Source organism: Mesoplodon densirostris, chromosome 7 (genome assembly GCF_025265405.1).
Source record: "Mesoplodon densirostris isolate mMesDen1 chromosome 7, mMesDen1 primary haplotype, whole genome shotgun sequence".
NCBI lineage: Eukaryota > Metazoa > Chordata > Mammalia > Artiodactyla > Ziphiidae > Mesoplodon > Mesoplodon densirostris.
In genome coordinates, this window is record NC_082667.1 from 75,529,306 (window position 1) to 75,548,936 (window position 19,631).

The 19,631-nt window shown below is 49.1% G+C and overlaps 1 protein-coding gene across 1 annotated transcript in view; it reads left to right on the top strand.

The window, feature by feature from the left end:
* Positions 1-524: 524 nt before the first annotated feature.
* SLC6A5 (solute carrier family 6 member 5) overlaps positions 525-19,631 on the top strand; it is a 54,735-nt gene continuing 35,628 nt past the window's right edge. Inside the window, exons 1-7 of the mRNA XM_060105218.1 lie at positions 525-686; positions 1,842-2,378; positions 4,956-5,094; positions 7,660-7,791; positions 8,141-8,314; positions 16,126-16,267; positions 19,415-19,547. Coding sequence (XP_059961201.1) covers positions 525-686; positions 1,842-2,378; positions 4,956-5,094; positions 7,660-7,791; positions 8,141-8,314; positions 16,126-16,267; positions 19,415-19,547 — 1,419 coding nt within the window. The remainder of the gene's footprint in view (positions 687-1,841; positions 2,379-4,955; positions 5,095-7,659; positions 7,792-8,140; positions 8,315-16,125; positions 16,268-19,414; positions 19,548-19,631) is intronic.

Genomic DNA, 19,631 nt, shown 5'->3' on the forward strand with positions numbered 1-19,631 from the left:
CTTCCTCTGCGCCCACCTCAGCAGCCCAAGGCACTCCTTTGGCGGCTGCGCCTCAGCTTGGGTGCAGTGGGACGTGTCCCTCCCATGTTTCCCTTAATTAGGAGGAGGCAAACTTCTATCATTCCCTCCCGCCGGCTTCGGTTTAGTAATCAGACCCACATGAGTCACGCCAAACACGCAGCCCCCTCCCGACCGAGTGACAACTGGCCAGCGTACTCTCGGCTGTTGTCCCTTTAAAACTCGAATCCAAGGAGGTAATGATTTATCAAACTTGTCTTATCAAGAAAATGTCAAACGAAGGGCACCTTGCTTTGCGCTGACGCAAACCTGGCCTTTCCCAAGGAGATATAGAAAGCGCCTCTCTTGCTGGAGCCGAACCCAGTCTTGTCCATAGCTGGTTTCACTCTCTGCCTTCAATCTATTGCCCGTTTCAGACATGGTGAGTGTTTGCTTTTGTTCTTTTAAGAGGAGAGGGGGCTGCGAGGGTAGGAAAGGCAGATTCGTTTTGGACATTTCTTTTTGAAATGTTCTGTGCATTCTGGAAGGCGAAGGGGGCTCACATTGTACTTGTGAGCATCACCTGGGGTCGGAAAGAGGTTTCCGAGGCTGTGGAGCTGAGAGGTTGGAAGTGTCTCCCAACCCGGCTCTTCTGGGAACTGTCCTTGGTGCTGAAAAGCCAGGTGCCAGTACTGAGGAGAGCTGCTGTGGGTCCTAGAGGCTACTGAGATAAGAATGCTGGCTAGAACTGAGATACTTATATTTGGAGCAGATTAATTTAGATTTGGTGCAGATTAAAGAGTTCCGATCTGTGCGTTTGTGAAAGAAGGTTAGACGGGAGGTGTGTGGTTGAGGTGAAGGTAATATGATTATTCTTACAGTATAATAGTAATTATTGGAACTAATATTTACAAAGCCCTGAAAGATAACATGAGGGGAGAAAGTGGATGGAAAAAACACCGCTGGCAGTTATTTTCATTTGAACCTCAATTGGGAGAAAGCAAATGAAAATTAGTCGTGAGTTTTGGTTCCCAAGCCAGTGTAGGGGCATGGATATTAAACTCTTGTGAATAGTTATTCTTGGGGGGTGGATAAAAACTTCTCACGTTCTTTTACATATCTGGGAATCTAGAAATAAATGTAGGTTGTGTAAGATAAATCCAGTTACTTACTACCTTGTGTTTGAAATCTGGTTTATTACTGTTCTTGTGGGGTTGTTGTTACTGTTATTTTGGTCGTTATCCTTATTCTTGCTTTTGCTACCTGGCGGGCGGGGGTGGGTTTTGGAGTGCTGGGATTCGCACAACCAATTTGGCCTCAAACACTCGCAGGTGCCAGGGCATCAGCTTTTGTGGCCGCAGCTTGTTTATCGCTTATTAAAAAAAAAAAAAAGCAATGTGCATTGTTGAATGACAAAGGAAATGGGGCGGAAAATTAAAGAATCTTTCTACAATGGTGATGGGAACGTGGGCACCCTACAGTCGTGATGTGAAATCCAAAGAGGGCAGGGACCTCATGGCTGTAGGGTTAATTCCACCCTCCACTTCTCCCCCCTCCAAAAAACATTTCTGCATCTTTTCTTAGTTCACCTTCTATCACGGAGGAGAATATTAGTTTCTTTATGTCATCCAGTTATCCACAAGACGGACAGACTGAGAAATAATGATTACAGTTTTTCTTGGAGAAGGAAAAAAAAAATCCAGATTCCAATTTGTTCCCTAAATATTATGTCTGGACCTGAGTTGTGAACGTCTCTATATGTAGGTACAGGTATTTTTTAAGCTGCCGTGACTTTTTTTTTTTTTTTTTTTTTTTTTTGCACGAACTTCACATTATGTTTGCAGGATTGCGGTGCTCCCAAGGAAATGAATAAACAACCAGCCAACAGCCTGGAGGCGGCGGTGTCGCTCGGCCACCACGATGGCTCGTGCGCACCCAGGACGAGCCCGGAGCAGGGGCTTACCGCGGCCACCGCCGCGCCGCCGCCGCGTGTGCCAAGGTCCTCTTCCACCGGCGCCCAAACTTTCCATTTCCCCGACGCGCGAGCCTGCGAGGCCGAGCGGCCGGGAGTAGGGGCTTGCAAACTCGGTAGCCCGCGGGCGCCGGCGGCCTCGGCGGCTCTGCGGGACTTGAGCGAGGCGCACGGCGCGCAGGCCCCCCCTCCTTCGGGGGGCGCCGGGCCCGGCAACGCGCTGCATTGTAAGATTCCGGCCCTGCGCGGCCTGGAGGGGGATGCGAACGTGAGCGTGGGCAAGGGCACCCTGGAGCGGAACAGTACCCCGGCCGTAGGCTGGGTGAATATGAGCCAGAGCACCGTGGTGCTGGGCACGGATGGAATCACGTCCGTGCTCCCGGGCAGCGTGGCCACCTCTGTCGCCCAGGTAAGCAGGTCGCGCTCCAGCCGCGCCGCCTTCTGCTCCCCAGCCGCGCGAGAGGCGAGCCAGGCCGAAGCGGGTGCACGTGTGCTGATGGGGAGACCGGTTGGCAGTGCCAGGTGATGGATGCGGGGGACAGCTTTGGGGCTTCGGAAACTCGCACTGCGCTGGGGTCACTAGTTCAGGGCGCGAGGGCTGCAGCGAAGCTGCCAGAGGAATTGCGACCCAGGACCTGCCGCTACCTGCCCTTTCCCAGCCTCAGTGGTAGCGGAAATCCAGGTGCAGACTCATTAAGCAGTTGAGTCATTTAGATTCTTACCCCTTTCTGCAGACAGGACTCCCCCTCTTGCTAATGACTGGGTTTTTTTTTTTCCAAAACAATTCTTAATTTAAAAAAGGACAAGAAAATACAGAGAAAAACCTGGGGGAATAATCACTTAATTCCTGTAGGCTTTGCACTGCGAATTACATTTATCACATGAGAACTCATTTGATGAGAGGTGGCTTACATGAGGCCAGTACTGAAGTTTAAGCCTCAGAGCCTACATTTTCCAAAGCCTGGTACCTAATTTTGTATATATATATTTTTTTTCTTAGAGTACCTCTCTCAATTGTATGAGCCTCAGGCCCCAAAAACCTGGATTCACCTGTGCATTTGATCCTTTACGCTCAACCAGAGGCATGAAAAGCCCACAAAGCAAATCCCAGTCCTGAGTTAGGGATGAGGCAGCTATTCCTGGTGGCCCCCCTCCCATATAGACTTTTGTCTTCTTCCATCTCCCTCCAGTTTCTCTCCCTCCTTCCCTGATTTCTTTCCTCCATCCCCTTTCACGTATTTTAGCTCTTCCTTTCCCATTGCCTGCCTCTACTGCTATCTCCTCTCCTCCCCTGGGCTCCAGGGCTAAGCGTGTGTAGCCAGTGGTGGGCTCTTGAACCAGAACATCTGCCTGTGTGAGATCTAGGGTGTGTAGAGCCCTTCTTAGTTACTCTAGTGTTTGTACACACACACACACACATGCCCACACAGCAAGAGCTCAGCTGTTACAATAACTAGAAATGGACATAAACTTAGGCTTTCCCGCTCGCCCTTGCTTTTGGGGTCCACCTCTGGAGCGTTTGGCTGTGTGCATTAACAGCCAGTGACAGCATGTGTCCAAGAGCGTGACCTCAGGTAGAGGCGGAAAATTTGTTCCGCATGCCTTGCTTAACCTCCGCACTGCGGCAAAAGGAGCTGGAATCCCCACCCTTCGTAGCCCCGGAAGAATTGAAGTGGGGGGGTGGATGGAGGTGGTCTGTGTGGGGGAGGAGTGTAGTGGGGATATTGAAGATGTTCACTATAGATCAAGCCCTGCCTTTGCCTATTTTCAGCTCTGCCCATCTTTCTGATTCTCGCCTTTCTGACACCCACCTCGACCCTCTTCCTCTCTCCCCAAGACTTCCTTCCCATTTTGGCAGCTGCTTCTTTACCCTCCATGGCCTGTGGAACAGTGTGGACGTGCCAGGTTGCTAGAATGAGGTGGAGGGTGACTGAGGAGGTGGAAGCTGTGCAGTGGCTCGGGTCCCTGGCAGTTTTGTGTGGTGTCCAGGTGTCCTGAACATTTCCTGAGTTTATTTGAAGTGGCTTCACCTACAGTTTTTTCTGCTTTCCAGTGAGGCATTCCAGAACCAGGGACTGCCCCAAGAAAGCATCTTAGTGTGAGCTTGGAGAGGTGAGCTCCAAAGATCCACAGACTGCCGGAGCTGGGGGGGGTGCCTCAGGGGACAGTGATTCTGAGCCCCTCAGTTTACAGATGGGGACACAGAAGCTCAGCAAGGGCCAGTGGCTTGCCTGGGCTTATCCAGCTGGGACGATAAAGTTTAGACCAGAACTCAAGGTTTTCAGTGTCCTGTCTCTTTGCATGTCTGTTTCTCCATTCTCCCTGTTGTTTCACCCCCGCGTCTCTCTCCTTCCCACCTCCCTTGCCCCACTGCTGAAAGGCGCCCCCTTCAATGAGCTGACCAGGCAGGTCCTGCCCATAGGCTTTAGAGAAAGTGAGGCAGGGGCTCTGGCTGGCTTCAGGCATTGCAGCTCTCCTTCTGGCCTTAGCATGGTGTCCAAAAAAAGACAGGGCTGAGTAAGGGGTATGAGGAGTTTTGGGAGGAGGGGTTGGTTAGGGTCCTGCTTGCTGGGGACTCTAGGCATGATATTGGGGGCCTGCTTGCCAAATGAACTCTTGGTCATGGGTTGGGGATGGAGGGACCTGCTTGCAATCAACCTACAGTTCAAGGTTTGGGGAAAGCTGCTTGCTGGTGTGATTTGACTGCAGGGAAAGAGGGGTTCGGGAGTCTATTTAAGATGGCTCTTCAGATCAGAATTGGGAGCCTCCTGCTGAAAGACTCTCTGCAGGGTTGAAGGGTCAGGGCCCTGCTTGTAGATGCATCCTCTCTTCAGAATTGGGGTCCTGCTTGCCGATGCATCCTCGGTTGAAAAGTGGGGGTCTGCTTGCTGGGAAGGATCCTCAGCAGTGGGGGAGGGGCGGAATGGGGCCTGCTTGCGGACCTTCCCAGGGGCTGGTATCCGACCATGTGCTTTTCCGCCCCCAGGAGGACGAGCAAGGGGATGAGAATAAGGCCCGAGGGAACTGGTCCAGCAAACTGGACTTCATCCTGTCCATGGTGGGGTATGCAGTAGGGCTGGGCAATGTCTGGAGGTTTCCCTACCTGGCCTTCCAGAACGGGGGAGGTATGGCTTTTCCGCTCTTTCCGCCTGCGGCGTGGCGGGGCGGGCACTTGTGGGTTGGGGGGTGACGCAGAGCCCCCGGACGGGGATCGAGGCTGAGAGGGGAGGCTCAGAGCAGCCTCTTCACATTCCAGTTCATCCCCTGTGGGCATCCCTGTGAAGCCAGAGGGCAGGAGCTATTGAAAGAGGTTGGCAGTAGATCCAGGAGGCTTTTATCTGGAGACGGAGCTCAGAGAAGAGATGGGTCCCCATGCTTCCTCGCTGGTCCAGCTTGGGGGGCTGGGCCCTGAGTCAACTGAGCATTGATGCAGGGAAGTTCAAATCCTAATTTAGCCCACAGGTATTTCGGTACCCGACACACTCCCCGCACTTAAACAACTTTAGAGCCAGGAGCTGTGCGATCCTGGACACTGAATTAAGGAGGTTTTAAGATCATAACCTGGAAATCCGAGCCTACATAGGAGACTTTGGGAATGGGTGCTTGGGTCGTGCAGAACGCAGGATGCAGGCAAACCAGGAGTGGGGAGAACAGAGGGGCTGGGGGTTGTGCTGTTGAAAATCTATTAGAAGCACCCCCTCACACACATCCTCATGGGCACAAGCAGGGCATATTCTGACTTTAGCAAAAATCGTTCTGCAAAAACGGTTTCCGTTTCATTTGTCCTCACTGGGTGGAAGGAAAACTGTTTCTAAAATGGGGAGAACGCCAGTTAGGCCTCTAGGATCCTCTCTTGTGCCCACCGAGGAGGGACCCGGCACATTTACGGTCCCCTTTGCAAGGCGGAGCTAAACTGACAAGTCAAACCCCCTCTAGGAATAGGAATTTGCACCTAAGATTCCCTTTCACAGCTTCTCAACTGGACCAAGGAGACCAGAGCTGCGCCCCTCACCCCACCGGGTTAGGCGGCTTAAGTTTTTGTTTGTTTGGTTGGTTGGTTGGTTTTGATTTTTGATTTTGGTCTCTCGGTGCTCTCCAGGGACAGGGACAAGGGACAGATGCAGCACCACGTGATGATGGAAACGGAAAAATGTGTTAATACCCCTCCCCCTAATTCCAAATTAGGACACGTTGACAAGTATTTATGAGGAGCGCAGAGCGTTCGCAATCAGGGGTGCCCCGGAAACAGAAGAACGCATGCTGGCCACACACATACGGACGCCCCAGCCATGTTACCCCTTGGTTCTCTGCAGGGAGTCCCCAGACCAGGGTGCCGTGTTAAGCTTTACAGTACCAGGAAAGGGGGCGGGCACTCAGGATGAGGGTGGGAAGGGAGTTCCAGTCCAGGGAGCGCGGCAACTTTGCAGCCCTGCTGCTCTCTCTGCTGGACAAGTCAAAAGGGTCCGTGCTTTGCTCGCCCGGGATCTGCGAAGTGTTGGGCTGCCCAGGGAGTCGGACGCTGGGAGGGTAGGCAACCTCTTCCGCACTGCGGCTCCGGCTCCGGGCCCCTTCGCGCGGGTGGAGAGCTCGCTTCCTCCCTCCCAGGAGCAAAAGAGAAAGATTGCACAATCTACATCTTTCTCGAAAACTCATTCAGGAGAGGATAAAGCAAGAGCCCTGGTTTAAAGCAAGAGCCTTGGTTTTGCCCCGACAGGAAAGGCCCTTCCAGCAGGAGGAAGAGACTAGAGAAAGATCAGCTTTCCTTCAGTGGAGCCCAGTGTTCTGGGCTCTGGCATCTCGAGTCCTGAATTGGTTCTGACTCTGCAACAGCACTCACTTGTCCAAAGATCATGGCTATTCCCCAAGCCTCTACCAAACAACCTCAAAGAATCCTTGAGGATAAAGAACCCCAGAGAACCCTCAGGAAGTCTGCGGAGGCCTGCCAGCTACTGGTGCCCTAGACTGGGCGTTCTGGGGAATAGACATGAAGGATCAACATCAGGGGCCCTCGGTCTAGATAAGACACCCACATAAATAGTGTCAAGTGCTTAGCGCCTGGGGAGAGGTACTGTGGGAAGACAGAGAAAGGAGGCTTCCTGAAGGAGGAAGCATTTGAGTTGACCTTGAAGGATGGAAGGGACTTCTAATGTGGAGAAGGAAGTTGAGACGTGTGTGATGGCTGAGGCAGTGGGGAAGGGGATGTCCCTGCCACCTGTCTGGCAGAGCAGGTCCAACCCTGGTTGGCAGAAGTATGCAGGTAACAGGTTGAGGGCTCCTGGAGTCCTAGCTTAGAAGATTTTAAGGTTTTGGAGGGCTGAGGTGCCAATGAGATTTCACCAAATCTGACTTCCAGTAGTGAATCAAAGGTGTGGATTTGTTGAACATTACAAGAGCTTAATTTGGAGACATTGAGGTACTAGAATAAGAAAGAGAAAAGAAGAGAAAATAAAACTCACCCAGTATGCAACCCCTAGCGACCCATCCAATGGGGAACTGAAACAAAGAACGTGTTTGCAGGGTACCCTTGTACTTTTTAGAGGGGGGCTCTTAAATGTCCTGGGTACCTGTGGTTGAGATGGAATATCGAAAGCTTCCTAGAGAAGGCAAGGGAGCTTCCTCCCTGAGGGGGAACGTGGAGCCAGCTGGCCTGGGCCTCCCTGGGCTCTCACCTCCCACTCTCTCTTTCCAAGGTGCTTTCCTCATCCCTTACCTGATGATGCTGGCTCTGGCAGGGTTGCCCATCTTCTTCCTAGAGGTGTCTCTGGGCCAGTTCGCCAGCCAGGGGCCGGTGTCTGTGTGGAAGGCCATCCCAGCCCTACAAGGTGAGTTCCCCCCTGCCTTCCAGCTCCCTCAGCCCTCCCCTGCCCTCTATGGCACCACGTGGCCCCGGGGAGGGAGACCTGCTTCTGTGATCAGGAGAACCCACTCCTTCCTTCTCTGTTTGATCAGTTTCACCACTGGGGCCCTCTGGAGAATGGCCCAAGATCACCTCTGGCATTGTTCCATTCCTGGCAGAATGCCTCAGTGTCCCTGGTAGACACAGAGTCTATTCCACTATTAGTATATCCATCTGTAAGAGAGAGCCAAGACTTAGGTCCCCAACCTGTGCCCAACTGTAAGGATTCCACAGGATTTGGAGGAAATGAATCCCTGGAACTTTTGCTTCCACAGGCTGTGGCGTCGCAATGCTGATCATCTCCGTCCTAATAGCCATATACTACAATGTGATTATTTGCTACACACTTTTCTACCTGTTTGCCTCCTTTGTGTCTGTGCTGCCCTGGGGGTCCTGCAACAACCCTTGGAACACGCCAGAATGCAAAGATAAAACCAAACTTTTATTAGGTAAGTATGGATATACCTACACTAGGTGAACTATTCATTCATTCAGTGAAGACGAATTGAGCACATATTATGTTTGCCAGGTTTTATGCTAGGTGCAGGGGGCACAGAGATTAAAACCAACATCAAATATACTTAATTCTAATATTTAAGGAACTCATGGCCTAGAGGAGGGGTAATCAAATTTTTGTTTGCTCATGAATAGCTGGAGTGTTTGTTTAAAATGTAGAATTACAAGTCCACCAAATAGTCTGATTTACTAGATTTGGCTGGGGTCAGGTCCCCAGGTGACTCATATGCACGGTACAACTTGTAAAGCAATGGGGTCTAGCATCTAGGGGAGTGATGCTTGTGATCCTGGGTCCACACTTCACAAAATGCTGCCCAGTGCATGAGGTAAACATGAGAAGAGACACTTAAACTGAGGACCTGTGATAGAAAGGTGCATAATGCCGAAGACCTAACCTAGAAGAGGGGAAGGCTGCCCAGGGAGGCAAGGCGTGTGTCTGGGGGAAGGCTGGTTTGGGCCTGAAATCCACTGGGACTTGAGGACTTGGGGGAACTCTCAGCTTGTTGGGTCAAGGGCAAGAGCGTGACGGTGAGGAGGAACAGGGCAGAGTGGCTGGCAAGGCTCCTGGTCTGTAAGACGTTTTGCCCCTGATGGTACATGTGTTTGTGTCAGATAACTTCTCCTCTCTGGATCTCAGGTTTCCTCATTTGAAAAATAGGACTACTAACAACATTCTTCATCCTACTTACCTCTGTAAGGAGAAAAGAAACAGAGGATATGATCGTAGTTGGAAAAGCATACAAATAGAAGGTGCTAGTATCAGTTGCCTTTGAAGGTGCTTATCATTTTAATGGACACCAATAAGCAAGTAGTTTCTTCTCTCCCCAGCGGAGCTGTTATTCCCTTTAAGCTGGATCTGGCTGAAGTCAGAATCCTGTGGTCTCTGTATGATTGGCTTTTAGTGTTGGTCCCCCAAACCAGCACTTTTGCCCTGACAGCCTGCACACTGCAGAACTAGGAAGTTACTTAAATGCTTTGAGTGTGTCAGAGAGAAAGATGATCCATCCCTCCCACACCCCAGAGAGATGCACATTCCTAAAGGCAGTAATTCACACTGGAGTATTTTTACACACATGTGCATGTATGCACACAACATGTCCAGCCTCCACTTTGAGAGGCTTTGAATGAGACTGCAAGAAAGCTAAAACTGGAGACATACGCCCATCAAATTCAAACCCAGTGCACCTGAGTGCTCAGGAATGGGAGGATGGGGATTTGTGGGGTTCCCAGGTGTGCGGCCCACTAGTGGAATGACCAAGAGTAAGTGCCTCTAGACTCTCTGGGCCTCAGTGCCCTCATCTTTACAGTCTCCACGTGGACGGATTCTTAACTTAGCGCAGTGTTTCTCAGCTCAAGCTGCTACACAGTAGAATCACCTGGGGAACTAGCAAATCAAGACATCACTTAGGGTCCAGCCCAGACCAGTTAAATTGGACTCTCTGGGGATGGAGCCTAGGGATTTATTTTTACAGTTCCCCAGCTGCACCCAAGAGTAAGAACCACCAGGTTGATGTTTGCCCACATCCCTTAATTAAGCTGCCCTTAACAACGTTTGGAATGGAGCGCCCGCCTTCTTTGCCCTGCAGTCCCTACCAACTCAGGGTCACCTCTGCAAAGCTGCTGTCTGAGAGAACCCCACTCAGATACCCCACTTAAAGTAGCTGTTCTCAGATTCACAACCAATAATCTGCTGCTGGAATGGATTCCCAAAAATGTCATTTTGGCAAAGTGCATTTTCTAGGATGTGGGGCTGGAATGGAGAAAAACCTCAAGGTCATCCCAGTGCCCTGCCTGTCCTTCCCAGATTGTGTCTGGGACGGAAGTTACTTTCCAAGGGAGTACCTCTTCCAAAGAGAGCTGTTGCCTTGATCCAGCCTCGAAGGAAGCTTCCCTGGGCACCTCCCTCAGGGCGATCACGTGTGTCCCACAGCTGTTCCTCACGAGGGATAGGAGTTCAGAAACATGTTCTCCTCTGCTAACAATATCCACTAGTATGTGTGCAGCACCTTAATAATAATAGCCAGCATTACTTACTACACACCAAGCACCATGTTAAACCCTTTAACTCATATTACCAATGTTAAGATGGACAACAAGCCAACATATGGTTTAATTATCATTTCCATTTTACAGGTGAAAAATCTGGAGCTCAAGTTTAGAAAGCTAGCTCTGTGGTAGACCTTAGATTTGACCCCAAGTTTGCCTGCCTCCCAAGGCCATGGTCCTAACCACCATGTTAAATGCTCCTCAGTCTACAAAGCAGCTTCATAAATGATGCCTCTGCTGTTCCTAATAAGAGCTCTATATGTCCCAAGAGGCAGGTGACATGATCACTATTTCACAGGTGACAAAGTGGACTCTAAGCCTTAGAGGGTGGAAGTATCAGGCCACAAGTCTCAAGGTAGAGCCAGCACAAGGATTTGGGTCTCACGACCCCTGATTCTCTGCTCATCCAGGGTTCCTGAAGGTTCTATTCTATCAGCCCTGGCAGAGTGACATCTGTCCAGTTGTTCCCTAACTGATGTTTTTAGCTGAGATTCTGTGGGTTTAAAAGAAAGCTCGTGGGCTTCCCTGGTGGCGCAGTGGTTGAGGGTCCGCCTGCCGGCTCAGGGTACACGGGTTCGTGCCCTGGTCTGGGAGGATCCCACATGCTGCGGAGCGGCTGGGCCCGTGAGCTATGGCCGCTGAGCCTGCACGTCCGGAGCCTGTGCTCTGCAACGGGAGAGGCCACAACAGTGAGAGGCCCGCGTACCGCAAAAAAAAAAAAAAAAAAAAAAAAAGAAAGCTCTTTTAAACAGTAGTTTGACTTAGTAATTCCACTTCTGGGGATCTATTGTTAGAGGAAAATCAGAGACACAGGTAAGGACTATTCGAGATTGTTCATTGCAGTGACATTTACAATCTAGGAAAACACCGGAAACACTTAGACGTGTAACAAAAATTCAATAATTCCATGGTTCAAATAAATTATAGTGCATCCATAGGATGAAGTATTCTATAGTCTTTAAAAGTGAATATTCATTAAACATAGGGAAATCATCAGCATATCATGTTAAATGTAAAAGCAGGATACCAATTTATAGTATAATTTCATTTTTACTAACAATATGTGCTGGCTAGAAAACATATAGGAAGGTGATACGCAAAATGTTAACTGGTAAACTTGGGGCCATTCTTTTTTTTCTGCATTTTCTGTCAGGGATGTGTATTTATTTTATAGTCAGAATATATATGTATATATATGTATGTGTACATGTATATATATATACACACACATATATATAGTGTGTGTATTTTTTTTACAGCAAGCTGAGCAAAATGACTGGGCCAGGCGTGTGGGTGCAGGCCCCCCTGGTTTTGTGGAACTTTTTGCCTGTCACAATATCCCAGGGAACATGAAAGGCAGAGTGAAGACATTATATAGCTAAGCACCTTGTCGACTGGTATAAACCATAAAAACGATGCAAGCTCTGAGCAGAGAGAGACAATGGACATTTTTCACTCTATTCCCTGGAAACCTATGGACAGGCTGGGCAGATCTTATTTCATTCTTAGCCAGTGCTTTAAATTTTTTTGTTTGAAAATGGAGGTATCAATCCTTTCCCCTCTCTTAGTGGAGCCCCTCCATCTGTCCTTCCCTGGCTTATCGGCACTTGACTGAGGCCAGGTATTCTTTGTGTAAGTATTGATCCTTTGGGGTCCTGGGGTGTCTTGGAAAAGGGGATGATGGCCTGACTTACAGAGACATGCGTAGCTTTGTAGCCCCACTGCTCTGCTGGACAAGACCAGAGAGTCCAGACAGTGATGTCCCAGGCTGCCTCCCAAGTGGCCATACTGAGAGGGGCTTGTTTAGGAAATGGAAAAACTCCGTCCCCCAGGGCAGTGTTCCACAAATGACCTTCCAGGCTCACCCTCCCCCTTACAACCCCATAACCAACCACCGTACCCTGTGACAGTGGGTAGCTTGTCCCAGAAGAGGGGGTGGATTCCCACGCCATTATGACCTTCACTCCTAGCAGGGAGGGGTTTATCCCATGGCCCCTCAGCTCTGCTAGGGACATACTGCCTGGGAGCCCTACCTCATCATTCAGATGCCAGGACCCTGTACCTTCTCCGGCCATGGGCAAAAGCCCTGGCTCCGTCCACCGTGGAGGCTGAGCTTGCCACACATTTCTCAGGTGTAGATTGTGAGAGAGGCTGTCTTCCTTAGGGGCATTCAACCCTCCAGGTATTTGTAATGTTGAAGGGCTAATCCATGCCCTGCCAAGTAAGACCAAAAACTGTTCTTTGAAATTAGGAGCTAGCTGGGTCATTTAAAATGGGAAGTGCATAAATATCATTTCTGTTTCTGGAATGGCTTAATTTTCATTAGAACCTTAATTCAGTGATTCCTTTTCTCCCTAGTCTTTCACGTGCTTTCATTTATTCATAATTGCTCGCGTATAGAGAATCTCATTCGAACAGCTTCCAATTCAGCACGATCGTTATCGCTGTTCTTTGTTCAGGGTTGCTGGGCCGCAGAGCTAGCCGATGACACGGCCCATCGTTCTGTTGCTGGCCGACCTGAAGGCGCAGTGTGCTGGGAAGCACGCCTCTGCCGCCCAGTGGTGGGAAGGGATGTTGCAGGAGGCTTGAGGCTGCAGGGAGCCCTGCTGCAGTGCCTGAGGGACGCTGTGACCTTGCACTGCAGCGGAGAGCGGTGATCCAGAGATGCCCTGTAGGGAAGCTGCCCATGTGCTTCTCAGTGCCAGTTTTGGAAGCAAGCGATTTGGCGTTTGCCCATGTGTTAGCGATCTCTTCTGTCTTAGGGGACGTACTTTTGGGCAGGAGGGCGAGAAGTAACTTCTGTGCTTACTTACAGAAAAGGGCTATGGATGCTGCTTTAATTGTCTTCATTCTGGTCCCTGCTGGGGGAAACAAATGCTTCCTCAGTAAATAGTTGATAATTATGAGGTGAGAATTCCCCTGAAAGTTTCTGTTATTTGATTAAAGAAGATAATTTTGAGTAAGAAGGTATTTTGAGGACTCTAATAGTGGTGGTTCTCAAACCTGGGAGATTTTGGCAGGAGACATTTGACAGTGTTCATAGACATTTTTGGTTGTCACAGCTGGGCAGGGGTGGGGTGGGGGTGGGGTGGATGTTCCTGGCATCCAGTGGGCAGAGGCCAGGGATGTTGCTAATACCCTGCAATGCATGGACAGCCTCCCACAGCAGGGAGTTTTCTCGTCCCAAGTGTCAGTAGTACTGCTGTTTAGAAAAATTCTGGTCTAAAGGACTAATCAGAGGGAAGGGATTCTTTTAATTACTCTTTTCAATTTTATCCAGTATTCTGAGATATTCTGGGGGATGTGTGGGAGGTAGTAGATAATTTATGGCTGGCAAGTGGGATTGAGAGATGATGTTGAGAATTAGAGATGCTCACCCCATGCAAAGGTATAACGATGGCGATTGCATTACGCCTGTTTTACTGAATCCAGCTGTGTGCTAGGCATTGAATGAAATTTTTCCATTTATGATCTATCTCACTTAATTTAGTTCTTGGAACAACCTTCAAACTAGATACACTATTATCAGAAAATGGAGGCTTGGACAGATGAAGGAATTCATCCAATCTCGCAGGGCTAGTGGAACCCCCGAACCCACGGTTTTACCCACTTTGCTGTTCCACAGAGGGCATAAATTGGGAGTCCATGCACCAGATCTAGGCTGCATGTGCTTTTTTTTGGTTGGGTTTGGTTTCGTTTTGGCCCACAGTGCTTAAAGACAGTTTGGCCTTATTTCCAATGTTTCAAACTGGAGAGATTTCGTGTAAATATCTGGATTTTCTGCATCTTTTACCAGGACACCTAGAAAAGCATGGCACTGATTGGCTGGTAAGTCGTCCCTCGGTATTAATGGGATTGGTTCCAGGAGCCCTTTCGGATACCAAAACCTGCAGATGTTCAAGTCCCTTATATAAAATGGTGTAGTACAATGAAAACAGTATTCAGCCAACCGCCATCGAAATTTCAATCCGTGGTTGATTGAATCCATGTATGTAAAACTGCGGATACGGAGGGCAGACCGTACTCTCTGTTTTGCCACCCCCTTTTACCCTCCTTTTTTTTTTTTTTTTTTTTTGCGGTACGCGGGCCTCTCTCCGTTGTGGAGCACGGGCTCCGGACATGCAGGTTCAGCAGCCATGGCTCACGGGCCCAGCCGCTCCGTGGCATGTGGGATCCTCCCGGACCGGGGCACGAACCCGCGTCCCCTGCATCGGCAGGCGGACTCTCAACCACTGCGCCACCAGGGAAGCCCTACCCTCCATTTTATATCTTTCAAAGTTGTGTCACCAGCCTGGCTTCTGAAGGTGTTTGAGTTTATGTTCCCGGCTCTCTGCTTCCCAGTAAAGTGGTTAAGAGCATGGCCTCCAAAGAGAGAGTGACTGTTTGCCTCCTGATTCTGTTGTGTGACCTTGGCAAGCAACCGCACTTCTCTGGGCCCAGTTTCTTTACCTGTAACATACAGATAATAACAATACCTACCTCGCGGGCGTGATGTGAGGCTCAAGTTAGTTAATGCATATAAGACATTTAAAATAATACATAGTAAGTACCCTATAAGTGTTAGTTATTGTTGTTATTGTTACTTTTCCTTTCTTTATAAATTAATATCCTTTGGCATTAATCCTGGTGGACTCTTTATCTAAAATATCCATCAAGTGATCATGGAAACATTGTAATGTGGTCAGAAAGACTTCAGTATCTTCCTATTTCAAATGAGGATAATCGCAGGCACCTCCCAGGTCTTCTGAGGCTTCCACAAGATAATAATTGGTAAAGCGTCCAACACGGTACCTGACATGCTAAGACTCACCTGATTAGTTCCCTGTTCCCATCCCAGCCTAGGTCAGGCATTCTCAACCTCAGCACTATTGACATTTTGGGCTCGATAATTCTCTGTCGTGGGACTGTCCTGTGCATTGTTGGACGTTTAGCAGCATCCCTGGCCTCTGCCCACTAGTTGCCAGTACCACCCTTTTCCCCAAATATGACAACTAAAAATGTCCCCCGACACTGCCAAGTGCCCCCTAGTGGACAAATTCGTTCCCAGTTGAGAACCCCTTTGTTCAGTCCTGTTGCAGGCTCACGAGCACACGCGAGTGTGCAGAAAGCACATGGCACATATCTTAGGGAACTTCTGTGTGTTGGCCGTTGTGCCAAGCAGTGGATTCAAGGTGGGCTTATTAGTAAGCCTTCTGTGGTAGAGCCCTTCAGAAGTTTTACTTATGTCTGATTAAAATTCATTTCTACAAGCCATTTATTTTTTGTGGAGTCGTAACGATCCGGCTTTGAATCCTGATTCTCTTCCTCATTAACTGTGTGATTTTGGTAGAATGACCTAACCTCTGAGCCTTTTTCCTCATCTGAAAGACGGAGGCAGTAGTACCCACAGCAGAGGCTGTTGTGAGCCTTACGTGAGGTAATGCATGTAAAGCGCTTGGCGTGTAGAGCGCGCTCCAGAAATGGGAGCCATTGTTGCCAGGACTGGGCACTGCTGGGGGGTACTGGGGGCTCTGGGATGAATAGCACACAAGTTTGGGGTTCATCTGCATCTAGCTTTGCTCAGTTAATACCCTCGCAAAGTTACTCTCCAATATTTGGCAAATATGTTTGGCTTTTGTTTTTAAGTTGCTAGAGAGATACACGTGTCTATTTTCTGTACAGATTTAACTGTGTTTTCGTTCCATCCTCTCCTAAACAGATTCCTGTGTGATCAGTGACCATCCCAAAATACAGATCAAGAACTCAACTTTCTGCATGACGGCCTATCCCAACTTGACCATGGTTAATTTCACCAGCCAGGCCAATAAAACGTTTGTCAGTGGGAGTGAAGAGTATTTCAAGTAAGATTTAAAAAAAAACTTTTCTAAGAGAAACCCAGTGAATTAGTGACTATCCAACTTGTAGACTAGAGGGATGGGTTGCCTCCCTCTGTACTCTCCCTACCTACTCAGATGCTCAGGGAGGAAGATTTTTTTCCCTGGTCTGGCTTCTGGGAGCGGGTTATCGTGCCCTGTGGGCCTGGAGAGGAGACTTGGCTGAATGCCGGTGGGAACAGAATTGGTGCTGCTGTAGTTCATGATGCTGATGCCAAAAACATTGCAAAACCTTCCTCCGATGCCATCTAAGCAGACCTTCAGTTGACTAGGTTGTTTTTTGCTTTTACTTGTTCTGTTTTTTTCCTTCTGCACTTGTGAGGGGAAGAGAGACAAAAATTCAGGCAAGTCACGCAACAAATCATGATCAGTGATTTGGTTTAAAGAAGAACTAATTCTTTCCTTTTTTTTTTTTTTAAACAGTTCTGTCTTAGTTTTATACTTTCTTCATCCATTTTGCCAGACATTGAGGATTGAGGTTTAGGGATTTAGGAAATCCTCAGCCACCACAGGAAGATTTAATAACGTTCAGGGAATTATTTCATAAGGGAGGTAGATGGAGACAGAGTTCAACAGGGAGTAGATAATGTTCTCTAGCTAAGCCTTAAGTCGGGGGTTGTAAACTCAAATGTACTTGGGGGCTTGGCAGGGAGGGAGTGTTAAGACGATAGAGAATGGTGGGGACTGTGGCCAACGGGAGGGGAGGTCTGCCCAGTGTAAGGGAGGCTGCTGATGCTCAGCTCCAACGGGCCCCTGTCTTATGGGAATGTGGGCAGTGCTACCAGAGCTTCCATTTTACAAGAGAAGTTGGAAATAAAATAGGAGTTTTTCTGTGTCTCTCCCACTTTAAATGTTAGCAAACTAATTCAGATGAAACACTGGGGTCACGTAAAATGCATGTGTCAGGGGACCCCTGGTTTGTGGCCTTTACTTAGATAATAGGAAGTGGTTACTACTGTTCCCACTAGTTCTTCCAAGCTTTCTCTCCTGTGGACTAAGAGGGCACATGGATGTTTCCTGTAGAACAGAAGGGGCACTTAGGCTGAATGAAGAAATAATCCCCTTTGAAGGAAACGTAGGACCAGTGAGGGTGGGCCTGGATTCACCCTGAACTCTGAGAAAGGAGTCTGACTTCGTGGTGGGCTGAAATCTGATCACATAATCCATGTGGTCAGGTGTGTTACGAAGTGTTTTGCAAATCTGCTTTTGGTGGCTTTGCTCATCCTCTGGGACCAGTCTTCATTTCCAAGAGGGAATGTTATCAGGAGCTTCTTGGGGCCCATCCAATATCCCTTATTAAATCATGGAGTAGTTGAGATGGCCAAGGGGCCGTGGAATTGTTGGCTAGATGGCCTGCCCATTGTGGGGTTGGGGCTCCTTTCCAGTGCTTAGAAGTATGGTCCCTAAGGTTTGGTAGCCCAGGCTGGTTCCACCCTTGGTGACTTCTACTCTACTCTAGAGCCCAGGTTGCCCCAGGAGTTGAGACTAAAAGAGCTCCAGGTTGCTCTTGTGAACCGCAAAACAGCCTCTCACAGTGTCGCTGGCTAGCTGGCCAGAGGAGTGCTGCTCCCTTCACTTCCCTCAGCAGGTCAGGACACTCGGCTGTCATGTCCGCAGCTCAGTAGAGTCTGGATGCTGGCTGGCCCTTGATTCAGGTCACAGAAAGACACCCACCTACACGCACAGCACTTTCATCCAGGCTGTGTGACTTTATTACAGAGTTGAGGGGATTGTCCCATCTGGCGTCATGACTCATGGTCTCTGAAGCTGCTTCCTGTCCCCAGGGGTGAGGCTGCCTGCTCGCCCTCTAGCCAGGGATGCGGATGTCGCCACTTTCAGCTTACACACAGGTGCCAGCAGTCGCTACAGATGAGCGCCATCCCCCTTCTGTTTGCAGCTGGTTGTCTGTCTTCGAATACGTTCCTTGAGTAAGGCCCAGCCAGCCCTGCTTTTACATTTCGGCCAACCTCAGCCCTGGGGGACATGCTCATCACAACGTGAACTAAAATGCACAGCGGCATTTTTAATTCTTTTACCATAATGACTCTGTACTGATTTTTTTAAATTTAAAGTTGTACAAAAACTCTTGGGATACATTCTCACAAAAGAGTAGAACAATACAGAAACACACAAAAATCATCCTTGACAGTTTAGAGTTTCTGTTAGTGATGTGTCCTTATGTAAAGACAACAACCTCCATAATGCCCATTCCGGGGGCTGCTACACCAGGACCCCCGACGCTGTTGGATTTGTTGCACTGCTCCTGGGGCAGCTCCAGATGACGGTAGAGCTGACATAGCCTTGTTCAGAGCCCGCCCAGGGCCATAATTAATTTTTTTTAAGTCAAAGTATAGTTGAATTACAATATTGTGTTAATTTCAGGTATATAGCCAAGTGATTCAGTTACACACACACACATATTCTTTTTTAGATTCTTTTCCCTTATAGGTTACAACAAAATATTGAGTATAGTTCCCTGTGCTAATACAGTAGGTCCTTTAGGGCCATAATTTTTTTTTGTAATTAATTTATTTTAATTTTTGGCTGCGTTGGGTCTTCATTGCTGTGCACGGGCTTTCTCTAGTTGCAGCGAGCAGGGGCTACTCTTCATTGTGGTACGCGGGCTTATCATTGCGGTGGCTTCTCTTATTGCGGAGCGCGGGCTCTAGGCGCGCAGGCTTCAGTAGTTGTGGCGCGCGGGCTCAGTAGTTGTGGCTCACGAGCTCTAGAGCACAGGCTTAGTAGTTGTGGCACGTGGGCTTAGTTGCTCCGCGGCATGTGGGATTTTCCCGGACCAGGGCTCGAACCTGTGTCCCCTGCATCGGCAGGAGGATTCTCAACCACTGCACCACCAGGGAAGCCCCTTTAGGGCCATAATTAATTAAAAGCCGGGTAAATTCAGTGGGTCTCACCGCAGACAGCTGTGGGAGGGAGCCTGTGAGCCTAGAGCCAATCCCTCACAACCGGATCTGATCAGGTCCCTGATCTGGAGGGTGGGGATGCTGGGATTTTGTCTGAGGCTCTGCAGGAAGGTAAAGCCTGCAGACTGTCACCTCCTCCAGTTCATCCTTCCCTTCCTTCCTCCCCTCCCTCCTCTCTCCTTTCAACTCATAGGTACTTTGTGCTGAAGATTTCTGCAGGGATTGAACATCCTGGCGAGGTCAGGTGGCCACTAGCGTTCTGCCTCTTCCTGGCTTGGGTGATTGTGTACGCATCCCTGGCAAAAGGAATCAAGAGTTCAGGAAAAGTAAGAACTTGTATTTATCTGAGAGAAAACTCTGGGGCCCCCAGGGCTGTTTGTGTCATACAGCAGCCAAAGGGCAGTGGGATG